The 25,423-nt window shown below is 42.8% G+C and overlaps 1 protein-coding gene across 7 annotated transcripts in view; it reads right to left on the bottom strand.

Annotated features, from left to right (window-relative positions):
• Ehbp1 (EH domain binding protein 1) overlaps window positions 1-25,423 on the bottom strand; it is a 278,079-nt gene that overhangs the window by 222,101 nt on the left and 30,555 nt on the right. For all 7 annotated transcript variants that reach the window (XM_052198644.1, XM_052198645.1, XM_052198646.1 and 4 more), the window contains exons 3-5: window positions 20,503-20,560; window positions 12,001-12,096; window positions 5,641-5,694 (exon numbers count right to left, since the gene is read on the bottom strand). In XM_052198644.1, coding sequence (XP_052054604.1) covers window positions 5,641-5,694; window positions 12,001-12,096; window positions 20,503-20,560 — 208 coding nt within the window. The remainder of the gene's footprint in view (window positions 1-5,640; window positions 5,695-12,000; window positions 12,097-20,502; window positions 20,561-25,423) is intronic.

Below are 25,423 nucleotides of genomic sequence, written 5' to 3' on the forward strand. Positions count from 1 at the left end.
GACAGTGCTGGACACTACATGGCCCGTGACTACTTCCTGCTGAATACATGGATGAAACTGCTCCCTGTGTTAATTTCAAAGTCAGGAATGTCTCATTAGATGTTAGGTAGAGCAAACTTACTGACTTTGGGCCTCATTGGTAATACAGACACGGGTCATGAGGTGAGCTTGGTTATGACAATATTCACAACAGAATCCCTTGTAGGTGACCAACTGGGAGAGGGACGTGGGCACAGATGGAGAACACCGGCAACAAAAGTGACGGTGCTCAGCGCCTGTTAGTGGGTTTCATTAGTGCTTTACACGGTTTCTTGAGCTTAGTGTTGTTAATTTTTTGTTCCCTAAACATAACCAACACCCACAATATAACATCAGTGAATTTTGATTTATTTTAAATGAAACAAAGACAACAGAAATGTATTGTGAATCCAAAATGTTCTCAATCTAATTTTTTCTATCTCTTATAGGTCTATGTAGGATTTGACTCCAGATTTGACTGTAATTTTTAATTCACTTTTATAAGTTCTTCCTAAAGCATAATATCAGCTTTCAAAGCAACTCTTCCACCAGTGTATGAAGTACCTAGTTATATAATTACACTAACAGGCCAAAGCATTATAGGGCCTTAGACACTAAAGCCCACTTATGAACCTTAGGGAGGTTCAAGAACTCACTTAGGAAAACAGAGACTGACCTATCAATCACACTGGCACAGGTGAAATTAAAACACAGTGGCTTTGCCCAGGCAGACAGTACACGCCTCTGACTTCCAGGCCATCCTGGAAAGAGATTCAGGACAACATAGAGAAACTTTGTTTTGGAAAACAAAAAGCAAACAAAAAGTTGTTTTAAAGAGACAAAGGAAAATAAATGACCCATATAAATGACGTAGCCATTGCCAGGTAGCCTCCCCTTAACAGCACGTTTCTCACTGTCGCACTGCCCTGCCCTTCAGCAGAGTGACAGAATGTTCCTGAGGACATGTGCTCTTGGGTTCGTTCACCAGGACTTGCAATGGTGCACGGGGTTCAGCTATAATCAGTAATTATGCTCAGGGAAGTTATGCCGTCGTGATAGGACAATGATACGGTGGACAGGGAGGGTAAGTACAGAAAAGGTTGCCTACATTAGACTCACTTAGCCAGCAAGTGTCCCTGCTGGTGTTTTATAAAGTGAGCCTGAACTTTCCAGAGCCTTGGATAGAGTTAAAACAACTGCATAAGTCGGGGAGAAAAGAAGATTCTCAAATCTATGTTTGACTCTATAAAACCATCTTAGAACTGAAACACAGGATCTGCTGAGTTTCTAACCTGTTCCCGGTAAGTGCACACAGCACTTTGTTCCAGGGTTAGACTTATAGCACATCCCTTGGCATTAGATGATTCATAATTTATGACAGTTGTCCTAATTCTTGGGCTGGCGAGACGGTTCAACAGATAAAGCATCTGCTGCTGAAGCTTGGACTGTAGTTCTGCTCCCAGCACGCAGCTGAATGCCCACCTCTAATCCCAGCACTTAGTTCTGAGAAAGCGTAGTCTGTGAACTCTAAGTTAGTGAGAGACCCTGCCTCGAAACGTAACGTAAGGTAGAGAGCGGCTGACGACACCGAGCACAACCTCTAGCCTCACATATGCACTACACACACATGACCCTGAACACACATACGCACCACATGAACTATCATGGACACACACACACACAAAGGCAGTGTATTCTCATCAAATAATGGATTAAAAAACATTTCAGCCATAATATATATACAAGTATGTTCTTTCTCAAGCATTAAGTCTATAGCGAATTCACAAGACTTCTAGAGTATAACTGTATACCTAATAATATATATGTATATATACCTAATAATATATACAGTTGACTTTTTCTCGTTAATCTTTTAAAAATAAACACATTATACTAGAAAGCAGATCAAAACTCATAATTGGTTGTATGTGTGTGTGTGCAAATGTGCATGCCTGTGTTTATGTGTGGGGTATGTGTTTATGTGTAGGGTGTGTGTGTGTGTGTTTACATGTGGGGTGTGTGTGTTTATATGTGGTGTGTGTTTATGTGTGTGGGGTGTGTTTATGTGTGGGGTGTATGTGTTTACATGTGGGTTGTGTTTGTGTGTGTATGTGTTTGTATGTGTGTTTACATGGGGGGTGTTTATGTGTGGGGTGTGTATGTGTTTATGTGGGGGGTGTTTATGTGTGGGGTGTGTGTGTGTTTATGTGTGGAGTGTATGTTTATGTGTGGGGTGTGTATGTGTTTATGTGTGGTGTGTGTATTTACATGGGGGTGTTTATGTGTGGGGTGTTTATTTATATGTGGTGTGTGTGTTTACTTGTGGGCTGTGTGTGTTTACGTGTGGAGTGCATGCAGTGAATAGACATAGGTAAGCACGCCTGTGACATGCACACGGAGGACAGAAGTGGGTGGCTGGCATCCCCTGTCACTCCTGGCCACGTGATTTGTGGCCAGGTCTCTCCCTGAATCTGGAAGTTGAGCTTTTTCACTTCTTTCTCTGCTCGGCCGGCCCGGGCCGCAGTCGGCCCCAGACACCCTCCTGCTTCTGCCCCAGGGAGCTGGAGGCACGGGGCCCCACCCTTCTCGTTACATGGGTGATGGGATCTGAACTCAGGAATTCATGGTTGCACAGTAAGTTCTCTCAGCAGTGAACCATCTTTCCAGCCCCTTACAACCATCTTTTCACAAACAAGAACAAAACAAGATGCTGCTATAAAGACAGGTAAAGTCAACACAATACAACCATAACAAACCAATCCAAGGGAATGTTACTTCCCAGCATGGCCTTCACCGTGGCTATCATTACTGAGGTGAGCATCTTACCAAAAATCACCTCAGGTATCTGCTAATTTTTCTTTTTCTCAAGCTCTCTTATCAAATACCGAGATTTCATTTTTGCTCCCACCCATGGAATTATGAGATCAGAACAGAGGTCTTCTACATGCTGGGCAGTGAGCTATCCTGAGACCTTGCTTTTCTGTTCTGGAGTCTTACTATGAAGCTCCCGCTGGCCTTGTACTTACTATGACACCACAGCTGACTTCAAACTCGATCCTCCAACCTCACCTCCCAAATGCCGGGATCACAGGCGTGTGCCCGCAGCACTGGCATGTGCCAGCCGCCTCAGGCTCCATTAGGCACTGTTCTGTGCTAGCACTGAGGCCTGGCCCTCCACACACCAGGGCATCCGGTATCTACTTGAGCCATATCCCCAGTCCTCCATTAAGGTTTGATCACTAAAAGAGCTTAAAAAACAGATGTTATTTTCCTTAATATTCATGACGACAGAATTATGTTTTGGCTATAAAACCAAATTAATGTCTTCCTTTAAATGAGAAGCTGGTTTATAGCACAACTCAAATTCCTTTTTCTTATTTCCAATCTGGAACAGGAACTACTACAGAAACAATTCAAGGTGGGGATGGCAGCAGGGAATTGTACTCAAAAATTCACAAAAAAGAATGTTCAACAATATTTACAGTTCATTTAATAAACATATATTGATATATATTTTTTAAATTGTTACTAATTAAAAGATGCTACCCTAAAGCCAGTAACAGGGGCACATGCTTATAGACCCATCTACTTAGGGAGGCTGAGGCAAGGGGCTTATGTGCCTAGGAACTCCAGGACAACGTGGGCCACACAGCAAGACTCCATCTCAAAACAAAAGGGCAAGGGAGACTATGGAAACAGCTTGAATACAAGAACCACGCACAATGGCAGTGCTGGGCAGGCAGAGGCTGGTCCTTCTGAGTCTCTGGTAGGAGAGCCTTGTCTCACACACCAGATAGAAAGCATCCAAGGGACAGCAGGGACACTGTCCTCGACCCCACATGTGTTGACATACACATGCGTACATGTGTCTTCATGCATGTGAGTGTCAAGTATTATACCCTAGATAATTCTGTCAAGTATTTCATTCACTACAAAATTTAAAACCTAGAGCCTGCTATAAAAGTTAATTTCTCTGAAGCACATCACCAGGTATATTTTACAATGATGTGTTTACACCATAAAAACTAATTTCTACAGATACTTTGGTTTAAAAACTCTGTATTTCATGACCTAAATGATAAGAAAAGAGCATACTTATTTAGTCAGACTTTGTGAGTGGCACATTTGGAGAAAGGGGGAGCCAGCGGCATGTCTCACCGCTCTCCCCTTCCGGTGTCTTCTCCCCCCCCCCACCCCCCCACCCCCCCGCCCCCGACTGACTTCTAGCAATTTCAGCTACTTGGGTAAAAGGAAAATTGGCAAAATATATTTCTGGACTTAAATCTATTTTATATTAAAATGTTATAAACATAATCTCTTATTCGAAAAATAGATATTTCAATACAGAAGAATATTCAATATATATTTTTATCTTGTATAACATTTAAAGTTTACCATTTTAAGATTTAGTATGTACCTCTGCTGATCTTTAAAAATACCTTTTGCAGTAGTCAAGTCTAGTAATGTCATATGGTTTTCCTTTAAAGAAAAATACTTGAGCCTTTTGGTACATTAGTTTATAACCCGATTTTCAGAAATGTGGAAATTGTTTCTTCATCCTAATACTGAATAACAAGAACACCTTCCCACACAAATATAAAACTGGTCTGTACATACTTCCACCGTTAACTAATTAGAATTTAACTCACTAAGTCTACAGCCTATCGAGTTACAAGGTCTCACATGTACAGAGGAGCCTTGGGGCACAGAAGGACAGAAGGACATCCACTGCAGATTTCTCCATGCGACATGAGCACATTAGCTTCCGAAGTCTGAGACTCCACCGTGCTGACAGTGGTTCAGAGCAGCCAGCAGGACTAACTCCCAGCTGTGTTTGTAGCTGATACTTTAAACCTAAAACTGGTCCAAGTTACTGTTGGGAAAAGCTTAAGTTCCCTTTAACCCTGAGACACACAGTGAGGCCAAGCATAGAAGAAAGGAACAGGATGCAGAGACTGTCACACAGGTTCTGAGGAGAGTGATGAAAACGGCGGCGCTCAATGATCACAGCAGCAGTGAAGGCTGACACTCACGGAGAGATCTTCAATCTGCGCAGCCACTCAAAAGGGGAGGACCCACAACCGCACACACATGTGTGGGACTAGAGTTATAGGCATCCAATGTTCAAGCCCCTAACTGCAGTCTTCTGAGAGAAGAGCAAGTGCTTTTAACCAATGAGCCATCTCTCCAGCCCACCCCACCCCAGACCCTTAGTCATTATATTTTCATTGCCTATTTTCTCTAATCTCTCATTAGAAAGCATCGATTTAACCTACACACCTGTTCGCCTCCTGGGATCCCACAGTATGCAAGTGTTTACTATATTCAGAAATATCAAGCTGGGCGGTGAGGAGATAAAGAATATTAGTAAATGGCTTTGCCCTCAGACCCTAAACAATACAGAGTGTGTGTGTGTGTGTATGTGTGTGTGTACTTTGTCAGTAAAGACTTTTAGAGTTTTATCATAAATATTTTATAAGCAATTGTTGTTGATAACTTCCAAGACCTACAAATTCCCTGATAAGTTTTCATAAAGCAACATTTCTCCCATGACCAAACTGCTCATGTACTTTAATGATATAATAAGGTTAAAAAAATATGAGAAGCATGCCACTAGCTTACATTCTCAATGACAAACGTCCACTCTTTGTCTTCAAATTCTTCTGCATGAGGATCCTGCAACAAACAGAAATTATCAAACGTTAGAAACATGTATCTTTAATCCAATCAATCCAATCAAGAAAATACAAATTGGCTTGTTTGCACTTTTACTAACTTTTTAAAGGGAAGGAGCAAAATATCCTTTAAAAACAGCTAAGTAATTTCTCTAAATCTAAGTTGTTATTTTATATAAACAAAGTCAGCCTTGTGCCGCACTGTGGGGCTGAATGCTCACACAGAGTTCCTCATGCGCACACTCAGCATTTGAAACCACAAGTCCTGCCTGAGCAAGGTATCCCAAGGGAATTTATGATCGAGACAATGAGCCAATCAGCATGCGTTGTTGAGAACCCTCTCCCCACTTCTGTTAAGGAGATACCTGAAGACTCTAAGGGTGAGGATCCTGCTGCCCCCAGGGCCCCTGGCACTTTTTTAAGTGAGGCATACTCTTGCAGGCATTTAGTTGACAAACACTATGTACTATTCAAGAGATTGTATATGTATTCCACGGACTTTGCGTACTTGTTCTTACATTTAAAGACATATACCGTATTCTCCATTGAGTAAGTGTACAGACTGAAATAAGAGACCTGACTGGAGATTAGCAAACAGTATGTTCCATCTTGCGGAGACAAACAAGGAAAGCTGCACAAGAGAAGACACCCAGACTCAGCAGAACCGTCACGTCTACAAATGTTAGAAGACGGCAAGGCAGCAGGCTGAGGAGACACATGGAGCACACAGGGCAGTGTTCACTCCGCTGCTTCCTGACGGGGAGGATGCAGTGGCCAGCCGCCTCTGGCGGCACAGACCTCCCCCACCATGCACAATGTCCCTTTAATATCAGGTGCTAATACCTGAAGACACTAAGGGTGAGGGAACCTAGGGAGCCTTTGAGACCCTGTCCCAAACTAAAAATACAAATAAGAAGGGCTAGAGGTGACCCCTGGCTGGGCAAAGAGACCCCCGTTGTTCTTCTGTCATTCGGGCAGAGCGGATGGGAATCCTTGCTTCATCCCAGCTTGATGCCTGGCTTGGAGGCCAAACTTTATGCCTAGAATACTTCAAAATCAATCAAATCAAATCCAGGCAGAGCAGCTTGAGAGGAAGAAGACAGAGACCTGTGTTCATCCACGCCACGTAGTGTGAGAGACGAAGTTGCCCTGAGACCTGCCCTCTGCCCCAAGGCCCAGGTGGGCCGCAGCACGGCCTGGGAGGAGGAAGACAGACCCGTGGACCGCTGTGTCACCAACAGACCTGCCCTCGGGCACACGGCACGTGTGGGCCGTAGACATTCACCTGCCTGAGGAAATCACCCAGGGCCCACCAGCCGGTAGCAGCCTGGAGAGGAAGCCACCGCAGTTCCTGGGTGTGTGGGGGCACAGGGAGAGAAAGAGAAGTGGAAGAACTTGAGCATCATGAAGAGAGATGGAACTGGAGACATGAGGTTGGAGAGGAAGAGCCTGCTGTTAGTGGTAAACCCTGTCACTGAGCTGCTGGTGAGGGCTTGTCTGGGTTCATGGCTACCCAGCAGCAGGGGCTGGTGTTGATGGCTGTAGCTTATATTACCACTAGAGAACATGGGGACATCCCTGATTGGGGCAGCCACCAGGGACCACATGATGTCCACAGGCCAGTCAACTGTGTTCCCTCCCCCACCCCCCTCACCCCCCACCACTGGCTGCAGCAATCTGGAGAGCTGGCCCCACCTCTTACAGAAGCCAGCACTCAGGAGAGGAAGAGTGGGTAGCTGACCCCGCTGCTATGGGGCAGAGCGATGCACCCCCATTCCCACCCCTGGCCACCTCCAGTGAGCTGGGACACTAAGGAGAGCTGTCCCTACCCCTTGACTGGACAACACAGTGGAGCTGGCTCTGGAGGCCTGAGTGCAGGTGAGCCAGCCCTGAGGACGTGAGAGCAGGAGAGCGGACACTGTCACTTGCCTATGGTAGTACTGGGCCTCGCCAGAGCAGTGCTGGAGAGCTCCCCCTAGTGGTACAAATAAGGACCAGTGTGCAGACCAGCTCAGGATACCCAGGCCCACATCCAGGGCTCTGAGATGGGCTACCCCAAAGTGTGTATCATCTTCAAATAGCTGGGATGCCTGAAAGGGTCAGTCCTGCTGATCCAACGCTGCAGGATCTCCATGACACAGAGCAACAACAGGATAACTGCAAGGAGGCCCAGGCACCCTCACAGGACAAGTGTTAGAGCCACACTGGCGCTCCAGAGCCCACTGATCATCCACTGTCATTCACTTCAACCGCTGAGCCCCAAGTCTCATAAACCGTGTGGCACACAGCGGCCTCTCTAGAACACTTGACAAATGAACTAATGAAATGCGCCACATAGCAGCGCCTTCATATAGTAATATAATGCAGGATTTAAAACATAAAATACGTTTAAAACACAGATGGCCTCTCATCGCTCTAGCCTCTTGGCACTCTCAACTCTCAGGCTCTCCTCCCCGCCCCCCTTCTCCACATGGTCATGGCGGGCCTCCACTCCTCCACTTCTCTACTCTCTCCCTCTCTCTCTTGCTCGCTCTCTCTCTCTCTCTCCCTCTCTCTCTGCCTTTCTCTGCCTCCACTACCTCATTAACTCCCATCCTCTGCCCTGAATAAACTCTACTCTATACCAAAAACAAACAAACAAACAAACAAACCCACTGATGGCGAAGCCCACCCAAGACACTCTTATCTAAGGAGTTCTTTCCCTGAGCCAGTAACCAATGTGAAAGCCACCGCAGCTGTCGCCGCAGTGGTTCATTTCTTGGGCACTTTCAAGTGGTTGTCTAGGGAATTATTTTATTATAGACCAGACAAAATATTTGTAATTAAGCCTTCTTTATTTATCTCTGTTGTCAACTTTCATACCTCTGTACTAATGGTATAAAAAGGCATTTACCTTCTGAAAATCTGAAATATGTTTTTAAATTTTTACTAGCCATCTCTATCTTCAATTTAATTGAAATTCCAAAAAAAACAAGGTCATGATCTAAAGCAAGCAAGCTCTGGTTCGACCTCAGGGGGAAACACACTGATAACAGTCTTAGGGTTCCGGAGTCAAGAACACTGGTTGCTTCATTCCCAGCAGCCATGAGACAGTTGACAACCATCTATACCTGAAAGGCCCTGGGAGCCAACCCTCCTCTGGCCTCAGCACCAGGCATGTACACAGTGCAGACACACAAGCAGTCAAACGCCCATGGACACTAAATATTATTTCTAAGAGATTTAGGGGCTGGAATAGCTTCTCAACAGTTAAGAGCACCGGGAGCCGCTCTTCCAGAGGACATGGATAACAATCTCAGCGCTGCATGGTGCCTTGGACCATCCAGTTCCAGGGGATTCATGCCTTCCACCCGCAGCACACACATGTAGTGCACACGCAGAGATACAGACAAAACACCCATACACACAAATAACCAAATCTGTACAAGAGAAATAAATAATTCAAAACCCATTTCTCTGTGCGTTTACTTGTATGACAACAACAAAGAGCCCAGAGCCCTTTCCACTCACAGTTTCAAAATTAAGTCAACTGTGAAATTTGACAGAAGGGAAACATATGAGGAAATTCTTTGCCAGAATATTTAAGGTCTGTTCAAAAACAAGATCCAGAAGTTGCCGTGAAAGAATACAGTGGTTTTATTTTGGTTATTTTATTGTTTGTCTTTCTTTCTGAATTCTGCATGATGTGGAAGATAAATACGAATTTAAGTACTGGAAATGGTTTCAAGGCTCCCCAGTGTGACTGTGGAGAAACATCTGATCCCACACCAGAGAAGGAAGGGGTGGGGGCGTCTTCCCTTTATCTCACTACACAGAGGCAGGAAGGCTGAGTGAGGAGCATTCACCCGCATCAGAACTCAAACCCACACTTAACTCCTAATCTTCCCAGCCACAAGTTTTAATAGCTATTTTTAACTCAAAATCATTCCGTCAGTTCCCCCCAAAAAGGAACTATGAGCACGTTCAAGGTCCGGCTCCAATCTAATGCCGTCTTCTCTGCCATTACAAATAAACACAGAACACTGTGCGGCCTTGTCTATTCATCTGTCTTACCAATATGGGCAGACTAAACCAAGAAATGCACTCGATGAGATTGCTTACAGTCTTCCTCAGGTGTATGAGTGATCTCGCTGTCGTAGCGAATATTCATAACCCATTTCTGCAGAGTACACAATATGGGATAAACCAGTGCTTCTCAGCCTTCCTGACCTGCAGCCCTTTAATACAGCTCTTCAGGCTGCGGGACATCCCAACCCATAAAATTTGTTTATTATTTCATAAAATTACTTCATAACTGTAATTTTGCTACTGTTATAAATAATAATATAAATATCTGATTGAGGCAATCTGATATACAAGCCCCAGAGGGGTCGCCATTGAGGTTGAGAACCACTGCTACAGAGGTCAGAACAGAGTCTGCTCATGGGGTATTGGGGACACTCCACTCCCCACGGACTTACTCCTTTACTGGTGAGATAGAAATAGTGACAGAACCTTGGGCTGCTTTGAGCATTAAATGAATTCTTGATGTGTGCAGAGACTCCAGCAGTCTTGCTCTTAACTACCAAGCTGAGGTTATCATTCCAGCAGGAGAATTACAGGAAAGATGGGCTTTATAACAGCCTCTGAGGACGGCTGACGGAATGGCAGCCTCTGAGGACGGCTGACTGACAGAATAGGGAGAAGATAAACAAAAGAGTAGCTACAGTCTCCTCTCTCATTTCCCCTATGCAAATCAAGGAGATGATGATGGTGGTGCTACCATCAAAATGCTATGTGTGTGTAATATATATGGCAAGCACGATGAAGGGTGTAGGGTGTGTGCTTCCTCCTTCAAGTTGTTTCTCCCAGGTATCCGTCACAGCTACAAGAGAAGTCTGACTAACACAAGAATTCGGACACTCGGTCACAAAATTAAAAGCACATGTTTACACTGGATTTACACTTCAGTTTTTTCACTTAATGACCTAAAATATTCAGTGGATGCCTCCTCCTTCCAATCCTTTGTAAAAATAATGTCTTTAACATGAATCATTCAGAGAAGTAATGCTGTGTGTGTGTGTGTGTGTGTGTGTGTGTGTGTGTTCCTAGACACTGAGCCTAGAGTCAAGCATCCTAAGCCAGTATTCTCCCATTCATTCCTGTCTCTTAGCCACTCACCCTCACACCTCCTCCCATGTTCCCCATGCCCCACCCATTTTTGAGATGAGTACCACTTAGCCCAAGGGCAGCTTCAATATATAGCAGAAAATGACTTTGAACCCAGGAAAGAACTGGATTACGGGCAGGCCACACCATGCCAAGCCTCTTTACTTTCTATTTTGAGACAGGGTTTCAATAATTTACCCAAGATAGCCTTGAACTCACTCTGTGGCTTAGGTAGGCCTTGAACTTGTGATCCTTTTCTGTCGGTCTCCTGAGTAGTTAGAACTATAGGCCTGTGCCATCAGGTTTGGCAAGCACTTATTTTTGATTCCACTATTTTCCCAAAGGCTAATAATAGGCACTACTTGCCCTATTCTTAAGAGCAAGATAGTTGGTTAGTAAATTGGTGCTTAATTATCTTATGTGTCGAATATTTTATGATGCCTAAAAAAAAAAAAGACCAATTTCAAGAACAAACACATAAAAGACAGGTAAACAGTATTATGTTTTTTAATCTGCACTTTTGTTAATAAAATAGTTTAGCTAGTGGGGCCTGGTGGCACATGCCTTTACTCTCAGCATCTAGGAAGCAAAGTTGAGCAGATTTCTATGGATTTTAGCCCAGCAAGACCATGTACAAGGCCAGCCAGGGCTACCTAGTGAGACCCTGTCTCAGTATGTATACACACACTATAAATATATACTTATAGTGTGTGTGTGTGTGTGTGTGTGTGTGTGTGTGTAGTGGATGTGTGGATTTTCTAACAATTGCACTTGATCTTGATCAAAAGACCAAGAAGCAATTAGCAAGCTATCAATTTTAATTATACTTGGCATGATACATTAACATCAACATTTACTGGATACTGACTTTAAAGTAAATTGCTATCAAACAAAACCAAAAACTGAGGAGCAGCATGAAGCGTCTTGCAAGCTTGAGCTCTCCCCAGGAAAGCACTTTAAAGTTTCCCAGGAGCCAGCAATAGGGATAGGTCCGCCCACGGCCTTACAGGTCTTGAAACACTGTAATGCCCTTGCGCAGTATAAGCTGCCTACTTCTGTGGAAACAGCATGATCAGGTGAGCAGAGACACAAATGCATCTGTACACAAGAGCACACACAGCTGTACCTGATAAACTTAGATCATACAAAGAGAACTTACCTTAAACAGTGTCACAGTGATTTCAATGTTTTCAGGAACAGGCCAAACAACAACACCACGATATGGATTTTTTATTCCAGGTTGCCAGCTGTGAGCCTACCGGAATAAATATAAAAGTTTCAATTATGGAGTGCAAAAGTCATCAGCCTTAGCTATCAACTGAGATCCACAGTCTCCCTGAAACAAACGTCACTAGTCAAAATCAAAGGAAACACGGAAAAAAGTAAGCAGTAAGCTCAAACAAGCGAGAGCTGTACGTTTATTATAAGAAAACCTTCTATGCCCCTCCACACACAAATACACACACACACACACACACACGCGCGCGCGCGCAGGTGTGCCACAAGAAATGACACAAAAATAAGGTATCTAATGCTCTGAAAGCCTGTTATTTCTGGTTATGGAAAACTTCGGCTAGGAACAATATTTTAAAAATGATTTTTGTGACTGAGAAGTTAAAGGCACATTTATTCCTTAAAAAGACGATCTCGAGTCTGGAGAGATGGCTCAGTGGTTAAGAGCACAGACTGCTCTTCCAGAGAACCTGGGTTCAATTCCCAGCACCCGCATGGCGGCTCACAGCCATCTGTAACTCCGGATCCGATGCCCTCCTCTGGCCTCCATGGGTACCAGGACTCACATGGTATGACATACATGCAGACAGGTCACCCACATACACACACTCTTTAAAAGAGGAAAAGCTAGCAGGATACAGTCATGTATGTGTCCATGGGCTCAGCAACTCAGGGTCCCAAGGCTCCGAAAGAGGAAGACAGAGGCGGGCAGAGAGGAGGGAGAGGTGGGGGTGAGGTTTGTATTTGAGTTCGTTTCCCCTAAACTGCAATGTTTAGGTGAAATAGTGAAAGAGAAAAGTAGCTACTCCAGATTGTATTTCTAGATCTTCTGATTTGGGGGGTGTTTTATTTATAAACCTTGATTACCAAAATTCTCTTGGAGACTTCACCACCCAAAATTTAAAGATCATCACCACTTCCTCTTGTGTATTTTTGACCAAATTGAGCTGAATGGAGATGGTATGCCAGGACGGGCTAATAAGTTTTCATCATCACGTGCTATGAAAATAACTGTTGGTGGGAGTGTCTGAAGAAGATAATAAAAACTAACAAATAGTACTTTCTATGTGTCAGTCCACAAACTAAGAATTAACTAGTTAGACTCATTGCCCCTGGATAAGAATCCTTGCTAGAGGGGAGACCTGTTCATTCTGTCGCTCACTGGTCCACTCAACTGATATCATTTACATAGTACTATCTATCTGCCTTGGTGCTATTTATGGTAGAAGTAGTAAGCGATGCACAAATTACATCATTACCTAAACAGTATGTTAAAGTTGAGCATATATGTTATGGGAACATAAAAAGGATAAGGATACAGGGGTCAGAGGGGAGCATTTCTCTTCAGGGCAGTCCGAGAGAGCTTCTCGGAATCACCGACACGTGAGAGGAGTGAGTCTGAGGGATGAAGAAATCAAGATACACAGATAGGGACGAGCGCTCTGAGGGTGGACAACAACTCCGCTGCTGGCGCGTGTGCGTGCACGTGTACATACTGAGGTAACATGACAGAGTGCGGGAGGCCCAGCCTGGTAAGGTCCACCCAGGCCTCTGAAAAGATGCTTATTTTTACTTTACATGAGACATGAGACCGTTGGAAGGTTTTAAGCAGAGGAATGTTGATCTAAGCTGTGTTTAAGCTGACTCATTTAGCCAATGTGTCTAAAACAGACTTAAACATAAGCAGCAGCAGCTAAGAACAGTGAAGAAGGTACTATGCTAACGGGAGGGAGGGGCGCGGAGGAAGGCGGTGCAGGGCTAGCCCCACCCTCGCCTGGGCATCATGGGAGAGATGGCTCCAAAGGCATGAGAGCAGGGAGTGGCACTGCACCACACCCAGGAAGCCCAGGAGAGCTGGTCCTGGATGCAGAAGAGCTGACCCCCAAGGATGTGAGTGGAAAGAGCTGGCCCTGTCACCTGTCTGTCATGTGGTGGTGTGGGCAGGAGAGATGCCTTCTTCCCCTTCCTCTTTCCCCTCTCCCTCCCCACATATGACAGTAGGGAGAGCAGGCTCTGAGGTTATGAGAGTGGGAGAGGGGCTGGAGAGATGGCTCAGTGGTAAAGAGCACTGATTGCTCTTCCAGAGGTCCTGAGTTCAATTCCCAACAACCACATGGTGGCTCACAATCATCTGTAATGAGATCTGATGCCCTCTTCTGGGGTGTCGGAAGACAGCCACAGTGTGCTCATATACATTAAATAAATAAATCTAGAAAGGAAGGAAGGAAGGAAGGAAGGAAGGAAGGAAGGAAGGAAGGAAGGAAGGAAGGAAGGAAGGAAGGAAGGAAGAAAGGAAGGAGCATATGCAAAAGCTGGTCCTACAGATCAAGCCACAGGATTTCTAAGACACAGGTCAACCAGAGGAGGCCCAGTTGAGAACCAGTAGTGATGGTGAAGCAGGAGCCAGGGCCCCAAACCATGCCAGTGACCCATTGCAATGAATATCTGCAAGCAAAGAAGTGTCAACAAAAGAGTGTACTAAGGAACACACACTATACAGTTTCTCCAACAAGATTTGTTTTTCTTTTGATGGAGAGGTTGCCAGGGCAGGAGGCAGGTATGAGGGGGCAGTGAGATATGTGGGACTGCATGATGTAAAATTCACAAAAAAAAAACAATAAAAAAGTTAAAAAAAAAAAAAGAACCTTCCAAAAAAAGTTAAGACATGAAGATAAACATCAATTAAGAGAAAATGGTTTCCTGAACCAATACCAGTGGGAGAATCCATACCCAGGAGAACCCAGGTTACATCTAGCCCGTGTTGTGACCAACAATATCCTTGATACACACGATAGGAAGAATAATTCCAATTCCTAAAGGCTTAGCATCCTGTGTACAATAGAGACATAAAGTGGAAAAGTTAGAAAACGTAGAACCTAATGCATGGGCGGGCAGAGTGAGGAGATGGGGCTTGGGGTATTTCCCCAGGTTCCTTCAGGGCATGATCTTCTGAATGACTCTGTCACCCCTGAGGTTAGGATCAGACAAAGTTACAAGCTGATCAACCACCAAGAAAGACTTTAAATGGAAGGCAGAAGCATAGTGCTTCCCAAGATGGAGGAGGCCACCGCTTCCTCACCTTCTATCCAACATCTCTTGTACCAGCAAGGGAAGGATCAAAGTTAAAGCTCTGACTTCCTGGCATGCTGAGAACAAGTTAAGACGCTAATAATGTCGGTTATTCTACCCAAGAGGCTAACGGTCAGTGCTCCTTCAAGTCGTTCCAGGTGAACACAGACCAGGAAATTCTAAAGGAGACCAAATCAAGGATATTTAAAGTAGGAAACCAGGACCGTGGGGTGGAGGGCTGAGCTTAGAAGCACAGAATCTACAAACCAGAACGGTGGGATGAAGGGCTCGTCTTGCAAGCACAGAGCCTGCATTTGTTCTCCAGAGTGCTTTACAACTGGCAGGCATGGTTGTCCACAGTTGTAATCCCAGGGCTGAGGAGACAGAGACAGGAAGACCCGTGGGCCTCACTGACCAGCTGGTCAATTAGTGCTCCCCACACAGGCCCTGCTTCAAAGAAGAGATTCCTAACAAGGACACAGAAAGACATCCTTCTGACCTCTTCAAGTATGCACTCACACACACACACACACACACTCTCTCTCTCTCTCTCTCTCTCTCACACACACACACACACACAAACACACACACACACACACACACTTTTTTTAAATTGGGTTGGAGAAGACAGCTCAGTAAAGTGCTTACTGCAGAAATACAATGACCTAAGTTACTACCCAGCACCTACAACAACAACAAAACTCTAGTGTAGTGATGTATGTCTATAACCTAGCATACATCAGGCATTTGCTTTCTAGGAACTTACTAACTCACAAAGTAGTAATTCAAGACTTAAGTTAGGTAAAGAATGAAATACAGGTATCCAATAATAACTTTGGTGACTGGGTGGGTAGATAGATAGATAGATAGATAGATAGATAGATAGATAGATAGATAGATAGATAGAAAGAATTATACTGAGCCAAGGAAACTATAAGTTAGAGAGAGAGAGAGAGAGAGAGAGAGAGAGAGAGAGAGAGAGAGAGAGAGAGAGAAGCATTTCCCTAGAAAGTAACTGCGTAAGAGACACAAGTAGAAGTATCCACTGCCGTAGCATAGTTAGCAAAGGCTTTACCCTAGAGCTGATGACTCATCATTTACTTGATCATTTGCCAACATCCTAGCATAGCCTAAGGGATTAGGATTCATTACTGATCTCTGTATACAGTTTTTCTTTCTTACTTGCTAAGTCTCATATAGCAACATCTTTTGGTACCTTTCAAAGGCAGGCCTGGGGAAAATGTAACTCCATTTAATTTAGGACAGTGTGATGGTAGTATTGAATGTGAACTTGATACAACCTGGATCACCCTGGGAATAGTCTCAAGGAATTACGCAGATGAGGTTGGTCTGACAGCATGACTGTGGGGGATCTGACCTGTGGGTAGCACACTCCCTAAACATGGCCCTGAACTGTGAAACAGGGAAGAAAGCTTAGCAAGCAGCTAGCAAGCAGGCAGGCAGAATGCGTTCATTCATTTCTCTCTGTTCTCGACTCTGGGTATGATGTAACTAGCTGCGTGCATTCCTGCCTGGATTCCCCCTCAGGGGTGGACTGTAACTTGGAACTGTGAACTAGAACAAACCTTTCAGAATATTTTATGACAGTAACAGAAATGAAGTACTATAACTCTATAAAATGCATTGATTTTTCTATTTATTTCAAGTCACACTCACCTAAAAGACTGGTACTTGCTCTACAGAATTAAATGTTTCACTGAGGGGGTAGGGAGATAGGTACCGCGCATGCCATGTAAGAGTGTAGACCTAAGAGTTCAGCAAGCCAGTCCCTGGGTGAATGCCGAAAGGATGTGGCACCTACCCAAATCTGGGAACTTGGGAAGAGAACCCTGGAGCCAGCCTAGGCTAACCCAATCAGCAAGAGATTCTGCCTCAATATAGAAGATGAAGTGTAATCTAGGAAAATAACCTCTGTGACTTCAGGCCTCCACATGCATTGTGAACACATGCATTGTGGAGACACAATCGCTCCCATGTATTTTAAATCACACATATACAAATATGCAGAGCAAAAAGTTTCACTAAAATTTCCAAATTACACTCTATTAAGCTGGTATTTTACAAATTTCAAAGGTGCATGTACCCATATGTTTCATATGCCATCTACTAAACAATTTTACTGTTGCTAACACAACCTCCATTTAAGTAACTCTCCACAGACAGGTTGTGAGGGCACACTTCGGAAAGGCTCAACCACCATGCAAGGCTATGGAAGGTGATAGAACAGCAAAAATCTGGTAAGGATTTTAAAGCTCTGGTTTCTTTGGAATTCTTAAACGTCTCTGCAAACTTCAATCTCGAGTTAGAAAATGGGAATTCAGACAGGTAAAAATTGACATGCCATATTTTTTCTGTTTTATCACAACTGCCCAGCTGCTGCTGTCAAATATACTGAAAAGTTATTTATGTCTATATTTACAAATCAACTATAGCTTGACAAAGTCTGTGTTACAAATATCATTACTCCAGAAAGTAGAAAAGCCTCATATTGTGTTAATTGCCCATACTAGTTATGTTAACCAAGCGAATCTGCAATGAGCTCTCTAAATAGCTATAAAATATACACGTACCAACAGAAAATGAGCAATTAACTGGGAATTAAGTTTTAAATTAAAAAGGCAAATGTGCCTTATTATGTACTACCTAATTTAACAGTCAGCATAATGACTGTCAGTTTTAAATTTCCTTATTTAGCTATTATATGTAATTTATAAAACAGTTCCATAAATGTACACTATACACACACACACACACATATGCTGTAATAAGCTTAACATATCAGTTCTCATATACTGTTATTCACCTTCAATGTTCCAAGAAAAAGACATAAATAAAAGTACAGTACAAAGTACAGTAACCTCTGAGAGACAGGATTCCAGGACTGTCCTTGTATACAAAAACCACAGATGCTTAAGATTTACAAAAATGGTGTACTGTGTCTACACAACCTATGCATTTGCTGCCCTGTGGTATAAATCATCTCTAGACACTTACAATACCCACTATAACATGGAGGCTGTGTTCTACTATACTGTTTTGGGAATAATGAGGAAAGTTTTAGAAATGTTCAAGACTGGTGCTTTTTTTTTTTTTTTTTTTTTTTTTTTGAGACAGGTTTCACAAAGACTAGACTGGGTAACTCCTAAATACAGAGAGCTGACTGTATAAAAGAGAATCTAGAAGAACATTAAAACTAAGAAATAAATAGAATAAAAAGTAATTTCTTCTAGAATACACTAGCTTCTGAGAAAATTAACCTATAGCCTCAAGTTTACATTTCATTACCTAGACTCAAACAGGATCTGATGCCATATAAGAAAAAAATCTTCCTTTCTTAAAAATTCCTTCAATTGTAATATGCCATTAAATAACATTAAATAAACAAAGTTTACTTAATATCAAAGATGAGTATATTCTGAACTGACCAAAGTATTTTAATATATTTATTGTATTTCATAACTCTTATAAGATAATTGCTAGCTAACTGCAAAATGAAAAAGTGCTTAAAGTATCTACTCTACAGATATAGTCATATCTCTCTATTGCAGTTAAAGGACAGCTTTATTCTGGTCAATTCCACAAAAGCTGTAGATGCAATGAGAAGCACTGTGTCCATTCTTAGAACTCCTTCTCACATGTAAATAAGGCAGTGTCCAAATTATAATGCCTCCAAACCACAGATATGTGTCTTGAAGAAAATACTGCTAATGGCATTAATCAGATTCAATTCCTATATTGCTGGCAGGAGTGTTTGGCAATTTCTTGTGCACACATGTGCACACGTGTATATATGTGTGTTGTGCGTGCACACATGTAAGGAGGCTAAAGGCTGCAGGCATGTGTCTTCCCTATCACTCTACCTACTTAGTGATTCTAGCCGTTAACACTGACAGAAGTGAATAAAGACTGCGTACACGGGACTGAGTAATTCACTAACTTGTAGCATAGTCACAGAATGGAATACTATTCAGCAATAAAGCAATGAACTACAAAAGACGACAAAGCATGAACACATCACAAAAACATTTTGCTGAGCAAAGGAGGCCACATATGAAAGTGTTATACTATATAAAAACCATATAGAACACTATTAAAGCTAAACAGTGCTATACAAGAATACTATTGTAACATCTTTGCATGAAATTCAAAAATAGATAAAATTAGTCTTTATTGACAGAAAAATCAAAATATTCCTGGCTTCTGAGGGTTAGAAATTACCTGGAAAAGACACAGAAATGTTATGCTGATAACAATCTACACTTTGACAGTAGCATTTATAGAAGCATCAGTATAGACATCATATGTACTACATATATAAACTGTGGTGGCTTGAATAAGAACGGCCCAGGCTTATATCTGAGTGCTTATATCTGAGGGTTAGAAATTACCTGGAAAAGACACAGAAATGTTATGCTGATAACAATCTACACTTTGACAGTAGCATTTATAGAAGCATCAGTATAGACATCATATGTACTACATATATAAACTGTGGTGGCTTGAATAAGAACGGCCCAGGCTTATATCTGAGTGCTTACTCATCGGGGCCTCAGGTGGGAAGCACCGGGAAGCCCGGCCTTGCTGGAGAAAGCGCATCAGGGGCACGGGGGCATTGAGGTTTCAAAGGCCCAGCCCAGGCCTTTCTCCAGCTCTTTCTCCAGCACTATGCCCTTGCTAACAGGCTCCCGGCCATGATGAGAATGGACTGAACTTGTGACACTGCAAGCAAGCCCCAATTTAAACGCTTATCTTTCATAGAGTTGCCATGGTCATGGTGTCTTGCGTAGCTAAAGTTTGATTAATTTTTGAATCCTTAAGTTTCAGCCTAATAAAAATAAAACCGGAGGGCAAACATAATGGCACGCACTTGTAATCCCAGCCCTTGGGAGGCACAAAAGAGAGAATCCCAAACTCTAAGTCAGCCTAAAATACAAAATGAGGCCCGCTCTCAAAAACAAACAAAACCACCTTGAAAAGGTACTTTTAGTAAATTTTTAAAATTTCAATTATCATCTAGCAAACTTTTCTTAATAGCAGTCTATTTATAGGAAAAAAATAATCTCTATTAAATATGAATACAACTGTATGCTTACAAAAATATAATTATCTACAGAACAGGATGTTTAAAATTCTGTTCTAGTCTCCATGTATGATACTATCAGTACAAAGAGAAACAAATCAAAAGCTTCGAAAAGGTCAGCTCCTCCTCTCCAGCAATCCAGCGACGAACTCAGACAGGTGTCCACTCCTTAAAAACGCAGAGCTCTTCCTCTTCAAATTTGAACAAATTAGTCCTGGGAACAAATTTGTAAGTGGTGACTATTCACAGCAGACTAACCTTGGAAGACTTCCTTCGGCTTCTTCTTGTCCAAACAACCACCAGTTTATCTGGTTGCCTATCAAATTAAAAAAAAAAAAAAAACAAAGAAAGAAATTAAATATAATTCATCTTAAACCAAATAATTAAAGTTTAGTTTTAGTGCCTTTAAAAGGACAAAGGTGGCCGGGGGAGGCTCCTCGGGTGAGGAGCTTCCACACAAGTGTAAGACCCAATTCCCATCCCTAGCACCAAGATAAAGCCTGGGTGAGGCAGCGTGTCCTGGAACCCCAGCTAAGAGCAGAGGCAGGAGGATTCCAGGAGCTATCAGCCAGCCTCGTCAAAATGACGAGCGCAGGCTTGGTGAGAAGCCTGTGTATAAACTAAGACAGACTGTGATAAGACACCAGAATCCAGCCTCTGCCACAGGAGTGCACAGGGGAGTGAGCGCATGTGCTCAAGACATGCACACACCCCACAGGCAGACACACGAAAGGAAGGACAGACCTGTCTACTTTAGATTCTACAAAGCAGTTTAGTTTCAGTTCTACTCCGACATATAGTAGACGCTAAATTCAGATATGATCTCATTGAAATAACTACTATTTCCTCTAGAGACTTTTCTTTAAAAGTAATACCAAATCAATTCGTGTGACAAACCGAATGAAATGCAACAGTTAGAACTGACCGTAGCTTTAAAAAGCCCACATCTGTGCCCTCCCACAATGCCTCACTTCTCACGGAGTTATCCCTTCTTACTTAGAGAACAAAGCATTCTAAAGGCATTGTGGGTAACACGGCTCTGCATCTTCCAAACAATGAGTACAGCGTATAGCTCAAACGATTTCATAACCACCTAATTACTCTCACTAAGCAATGCTATGCTGAAAACTCCACACAGTACAAAATACTACCTGTATCTTAACAATCTTATTTTTTAAAAAACTGCTGAAGATAAATAACTGAGCAAAATTGCCTGTAGTTAAGACCCTCCAAGACCACAGAACCCTCTTCCTTACTGTCTGCTAATGGAAAGTCAAATAAAACACATCTTTAGCAATTACAACAAGGTTTTCCTTCATGTTCCCAGAAAACAAGAATAATATGATTATCAGCTATCTTACTTACATTTTCATTTTTTAAAAAACGTAGTTAAAATGCTTTCCATGCCAGGCTTGATGACACAAGCCAACAATGCTAGAGCTCAGAAGACCAGGGTCAGAAGATCAAACCAACCCTGACCGGCGGACTCCAGCTCAGAAGAAAAAGCCTAGAACATTTGCCTAGCAGGTAGGAAGACCTGGTAAACCTCATTACTGGAAAAGAAAGTTATGTACTTAGTCCTCAAAGAACAAACAGGATAAATACTGATAAGCCTGCAACTATATACACTACCACTAAACTGCAGGGGGCAGAAATAGAGAAAAATCATAGAAGGATAAAGAGAGAAAACAAAGTCACTGACAGACAAGTAATTAAATTGGCAGAAGTAATTAAACTTCTCATTAGCAACAATAGGCCCAGAGACAATGAAGTCCAGACCTGCAAGTGCACGAGGAAGGCAGCTGCTCCCCTAGACTTTGTGTCCAGCCAAACCATCACAGAAGCTCCAGTCAGGAGCAGCAGGGGAGGGCGGCGACTGCCAAGCCTGGCCGCCTGTGCTCAACATCCAAATCCACACAAGAGAAGCAGAGGCCTCATACATGTATACCCAAAATACACACACACACACACAGAGATACACAACACAGACACACACACAGATAAATACAGATACATACCCACACAGAGACACATACACACAGAAAGATACACATACAGATATATACACACAGACACACATACACAGATACACACAGAGATACACAACACAGACACACACACAGACACACAGATACATATACACACACATACACACAGATATTCACACAGATATATACACACAGACACACATACACAGATACACAACACAGACACACACACACAGAGACACAGATACATATACACAGAGACACATACACACACACAGATACACACACAGATATACACACACAGACACAGATACACAACACAGACATACACACAGGTAATAATATGCAAATGTTTACACACACACACACACAAAGATAATGGATTTACAATGTAAAGAGGCAAGATCTGCAGAAGCAAAAGAAACAAGATAAATTGTTCTTTCTGTGGGACAGAAACTGAATGTTTCTCACACACACACACACACACACACACAGAGAGAGAGAGAGAGAGAGAGAGAGAGAGATCTGCAGAAGCAAAAGAAACAAGATAAATTGTTCTTTCTGTGGGACAGAACCTGAATGTCACACAAACACACACACACACACACACAAAGAGGTGCAATAATGACAACAGTTTGCATAAAGGCTTATTCAAATATACAATGATTCTGATAGTGGTTCAATTATGAAATGTTCCCAGAGTGAGACACTGGGAACAGTGACCAGGGATGACAATTTCAATCAAACAGCATTAATCTGTGTCTCAGCACCAACAGACAACAGACAATAACCTGAATTTAAAAACAAAAACAAAACACCTTCCTCTCCCTCCATTCTCCACCCTCTGTGCCCTGCTGCAGGATACGTGATCACACTGAGATTATGTTATTTACTGAAAAAACCTATTTCTAGTTGTTGTGTGGCTCAGCCCTTAGAACACACCTTTAATTCCAAACAATGAAGGTAATGTTAGTTTGTAGAAGCACCCATGTTTGAAAGTGTCTAATTGAGTAACAAACAAAATGATGAATCAGAGAAGATTTGACAGAATAGCATCTGCCCAGCTCTCAGGAGAAGAGAGAAGAAAGAGGCTACTTCAGAGACAGCAGCACAGAGAAAGGGCGAGGGCAGTTTTACCAGGACAGGTGTACAGAGACAGGTGTACAGAGACAGGTGTACAGAGACAGGCTACAGAGAGCAAGCTACACAGGTGAAGACAGAGTAAGCCAGAGAATGACAAGGAGCCAGAAGATTAGAACAGATTGCCAGCGTTAGTGTGAGGCCAAGCAGAACAAAAAGTTAGAGGCTGAGAGAGAAGCCAGATTGAATCTGTCAGCTTGGAGAAGAGTTTGAGCCAGGACAGCTGAGCTGAACCAGCCATCCTGAGATCAGAAAGAGTAACCTTATTCAGCAGCAAGTCTCAGATGCTGAAAACAGTCTCCGCCTACATTAGATTATATGGAGGTAGAAGCTTCCAGGACTAGGCCTAGCTGAGCACACGAGGGCAGTAAGCCTTGGAGATGACAATTACATCAGGCAAGGAAAAGTTGAACTTTTATAGTTCCCTTCCCGCCTCCTCCTCTCTTTCCCTCTTTCCCCTTCTCTCTTTGCTCTCCCCCTCCTCTCCCTGTCCTCTGCTCTGCTCCATCTCCCCTGAGCAGCTGCAGTTTTAAGATACCGCACTGAGACCCTATATTCATATCTGTCCCTTTGGCCTCTAGTCATGCAAGATAACAATCAGTCTTCAATCGATAAAGCAGCCTCCCACTGAAGTCAGACTCAGCCTCTGGCATAAGTCTACATACCTCATAAGCAGCTTCTCTCTAGCCACACCTTCTTAACATCTTCAGATGCCAAAGGGAATCTCTGCCGCTATCTCTCCCTTTCCTACCTGATATAGTCTTATTTTGTGGCCTTCTCTGTGGATTTTTGACTATTTTTTATTTCACCTTAACACCTCCACTCTCATACATGTCAACACACACACACACACACACACACACCAAAATTCAGGCAGAGTTAATGTCCCTACTGTGTTCCCAGTAAATACTCAAGCCATGCCTCTATTTACATACCTTGTATGTGATATAACCATTTCTATCTCCCCTACCAGACGATACTATCTGATCAACTTTATATCTGTTACTAGCAACTAATAAAAATCTAGTACAAGAATAAGGCCCAATGAACATTCATAACTTAAAAGATTGAACCTAAGTTGCATTCAAGAATATCCAAAAGTTTAATTATAATGGATGAGATCTAACCAAAACCAGCAGCAATACAATGTGCCTTCTCTGCAGCTTATGGGAACTTCACAAGGATGTTTACCTTGGCTACACATTAAGACCTCCAGGAAAACCTGTTCAAAATACTAATGCTTACCTTCTAGCCTTGGAGAACTTGATGGGCCTAGTGTGTAGAATTGTAAAACTTCCACAGGTGATTCCAGTCGTGACAGCAAAGACCCACTGGTTACATGGACCATGGCAAACAATCCCCACACTTCATGACTTAAGCCACCAGCGACTTTGACAAGAGGGTCTTCTGCACAATGCCCTGCACTGCTGTTTGACTTGCACTTTCTTTCTCCTAGCTGGACTCTGACAACCCTCCCACCCTCCACCCATTTTAATGCTTCAGGGAAGTAAGGATTTTTAACATGGAAAAGCAGGAAAGGCAGTCCTGTAACCTGTATGTCTGTTCCAAGATGTAAACAGAACAGAAGTTTCATACTTGAAAATGCCTTCAGAGATAGTTAAACGTTTTTCTGATTCCAATCCTATGAGCAATGTAGATGTCTTCACTGAGGGATTTGAACGTAAGTTAGTGGGAGAGTGCTTACATGTATGTGTGAGGCCCTATGTTTGATTCTTAGCACGATGTAACAGACACATACTAAAAACATGTCTAGTAGAGACCAGTCTAGTTTTATATTATCGAGAGGAATGTTCAAAAGTAAGTGATTCTCAATATAAAAGCTTACCAACAATGACACAATTGCCTGACTGCAATTTATATTTTAAGTATTCATACGATACTAAAAAGGAACCACTACATATTTACTAGTGAACTTACAAGAGAAAGGGACTTCCTGTTTTTAGAGTTTTCCACAGCTATCAGAGGGCCTGGCCGGTAATTATAGAACTTTCTATCAAGAAAGTCAAGAAAATCTTGCAGAACTCTGGTTT

Source organism: Apodemus sylvaticus, chromosome 11 (genome assembly GCF_947179515.1).
Source record: "Apodemus sylvaticus chromosome 11, mApoSyl1.1, whole genome shotgun sequence".
Lineage (NCBI taxonomy): Eukaryota > Metazoa > Chordata > Mammalia > Rodentia > Muridae > Apodemus > Apodemus sylvaticus.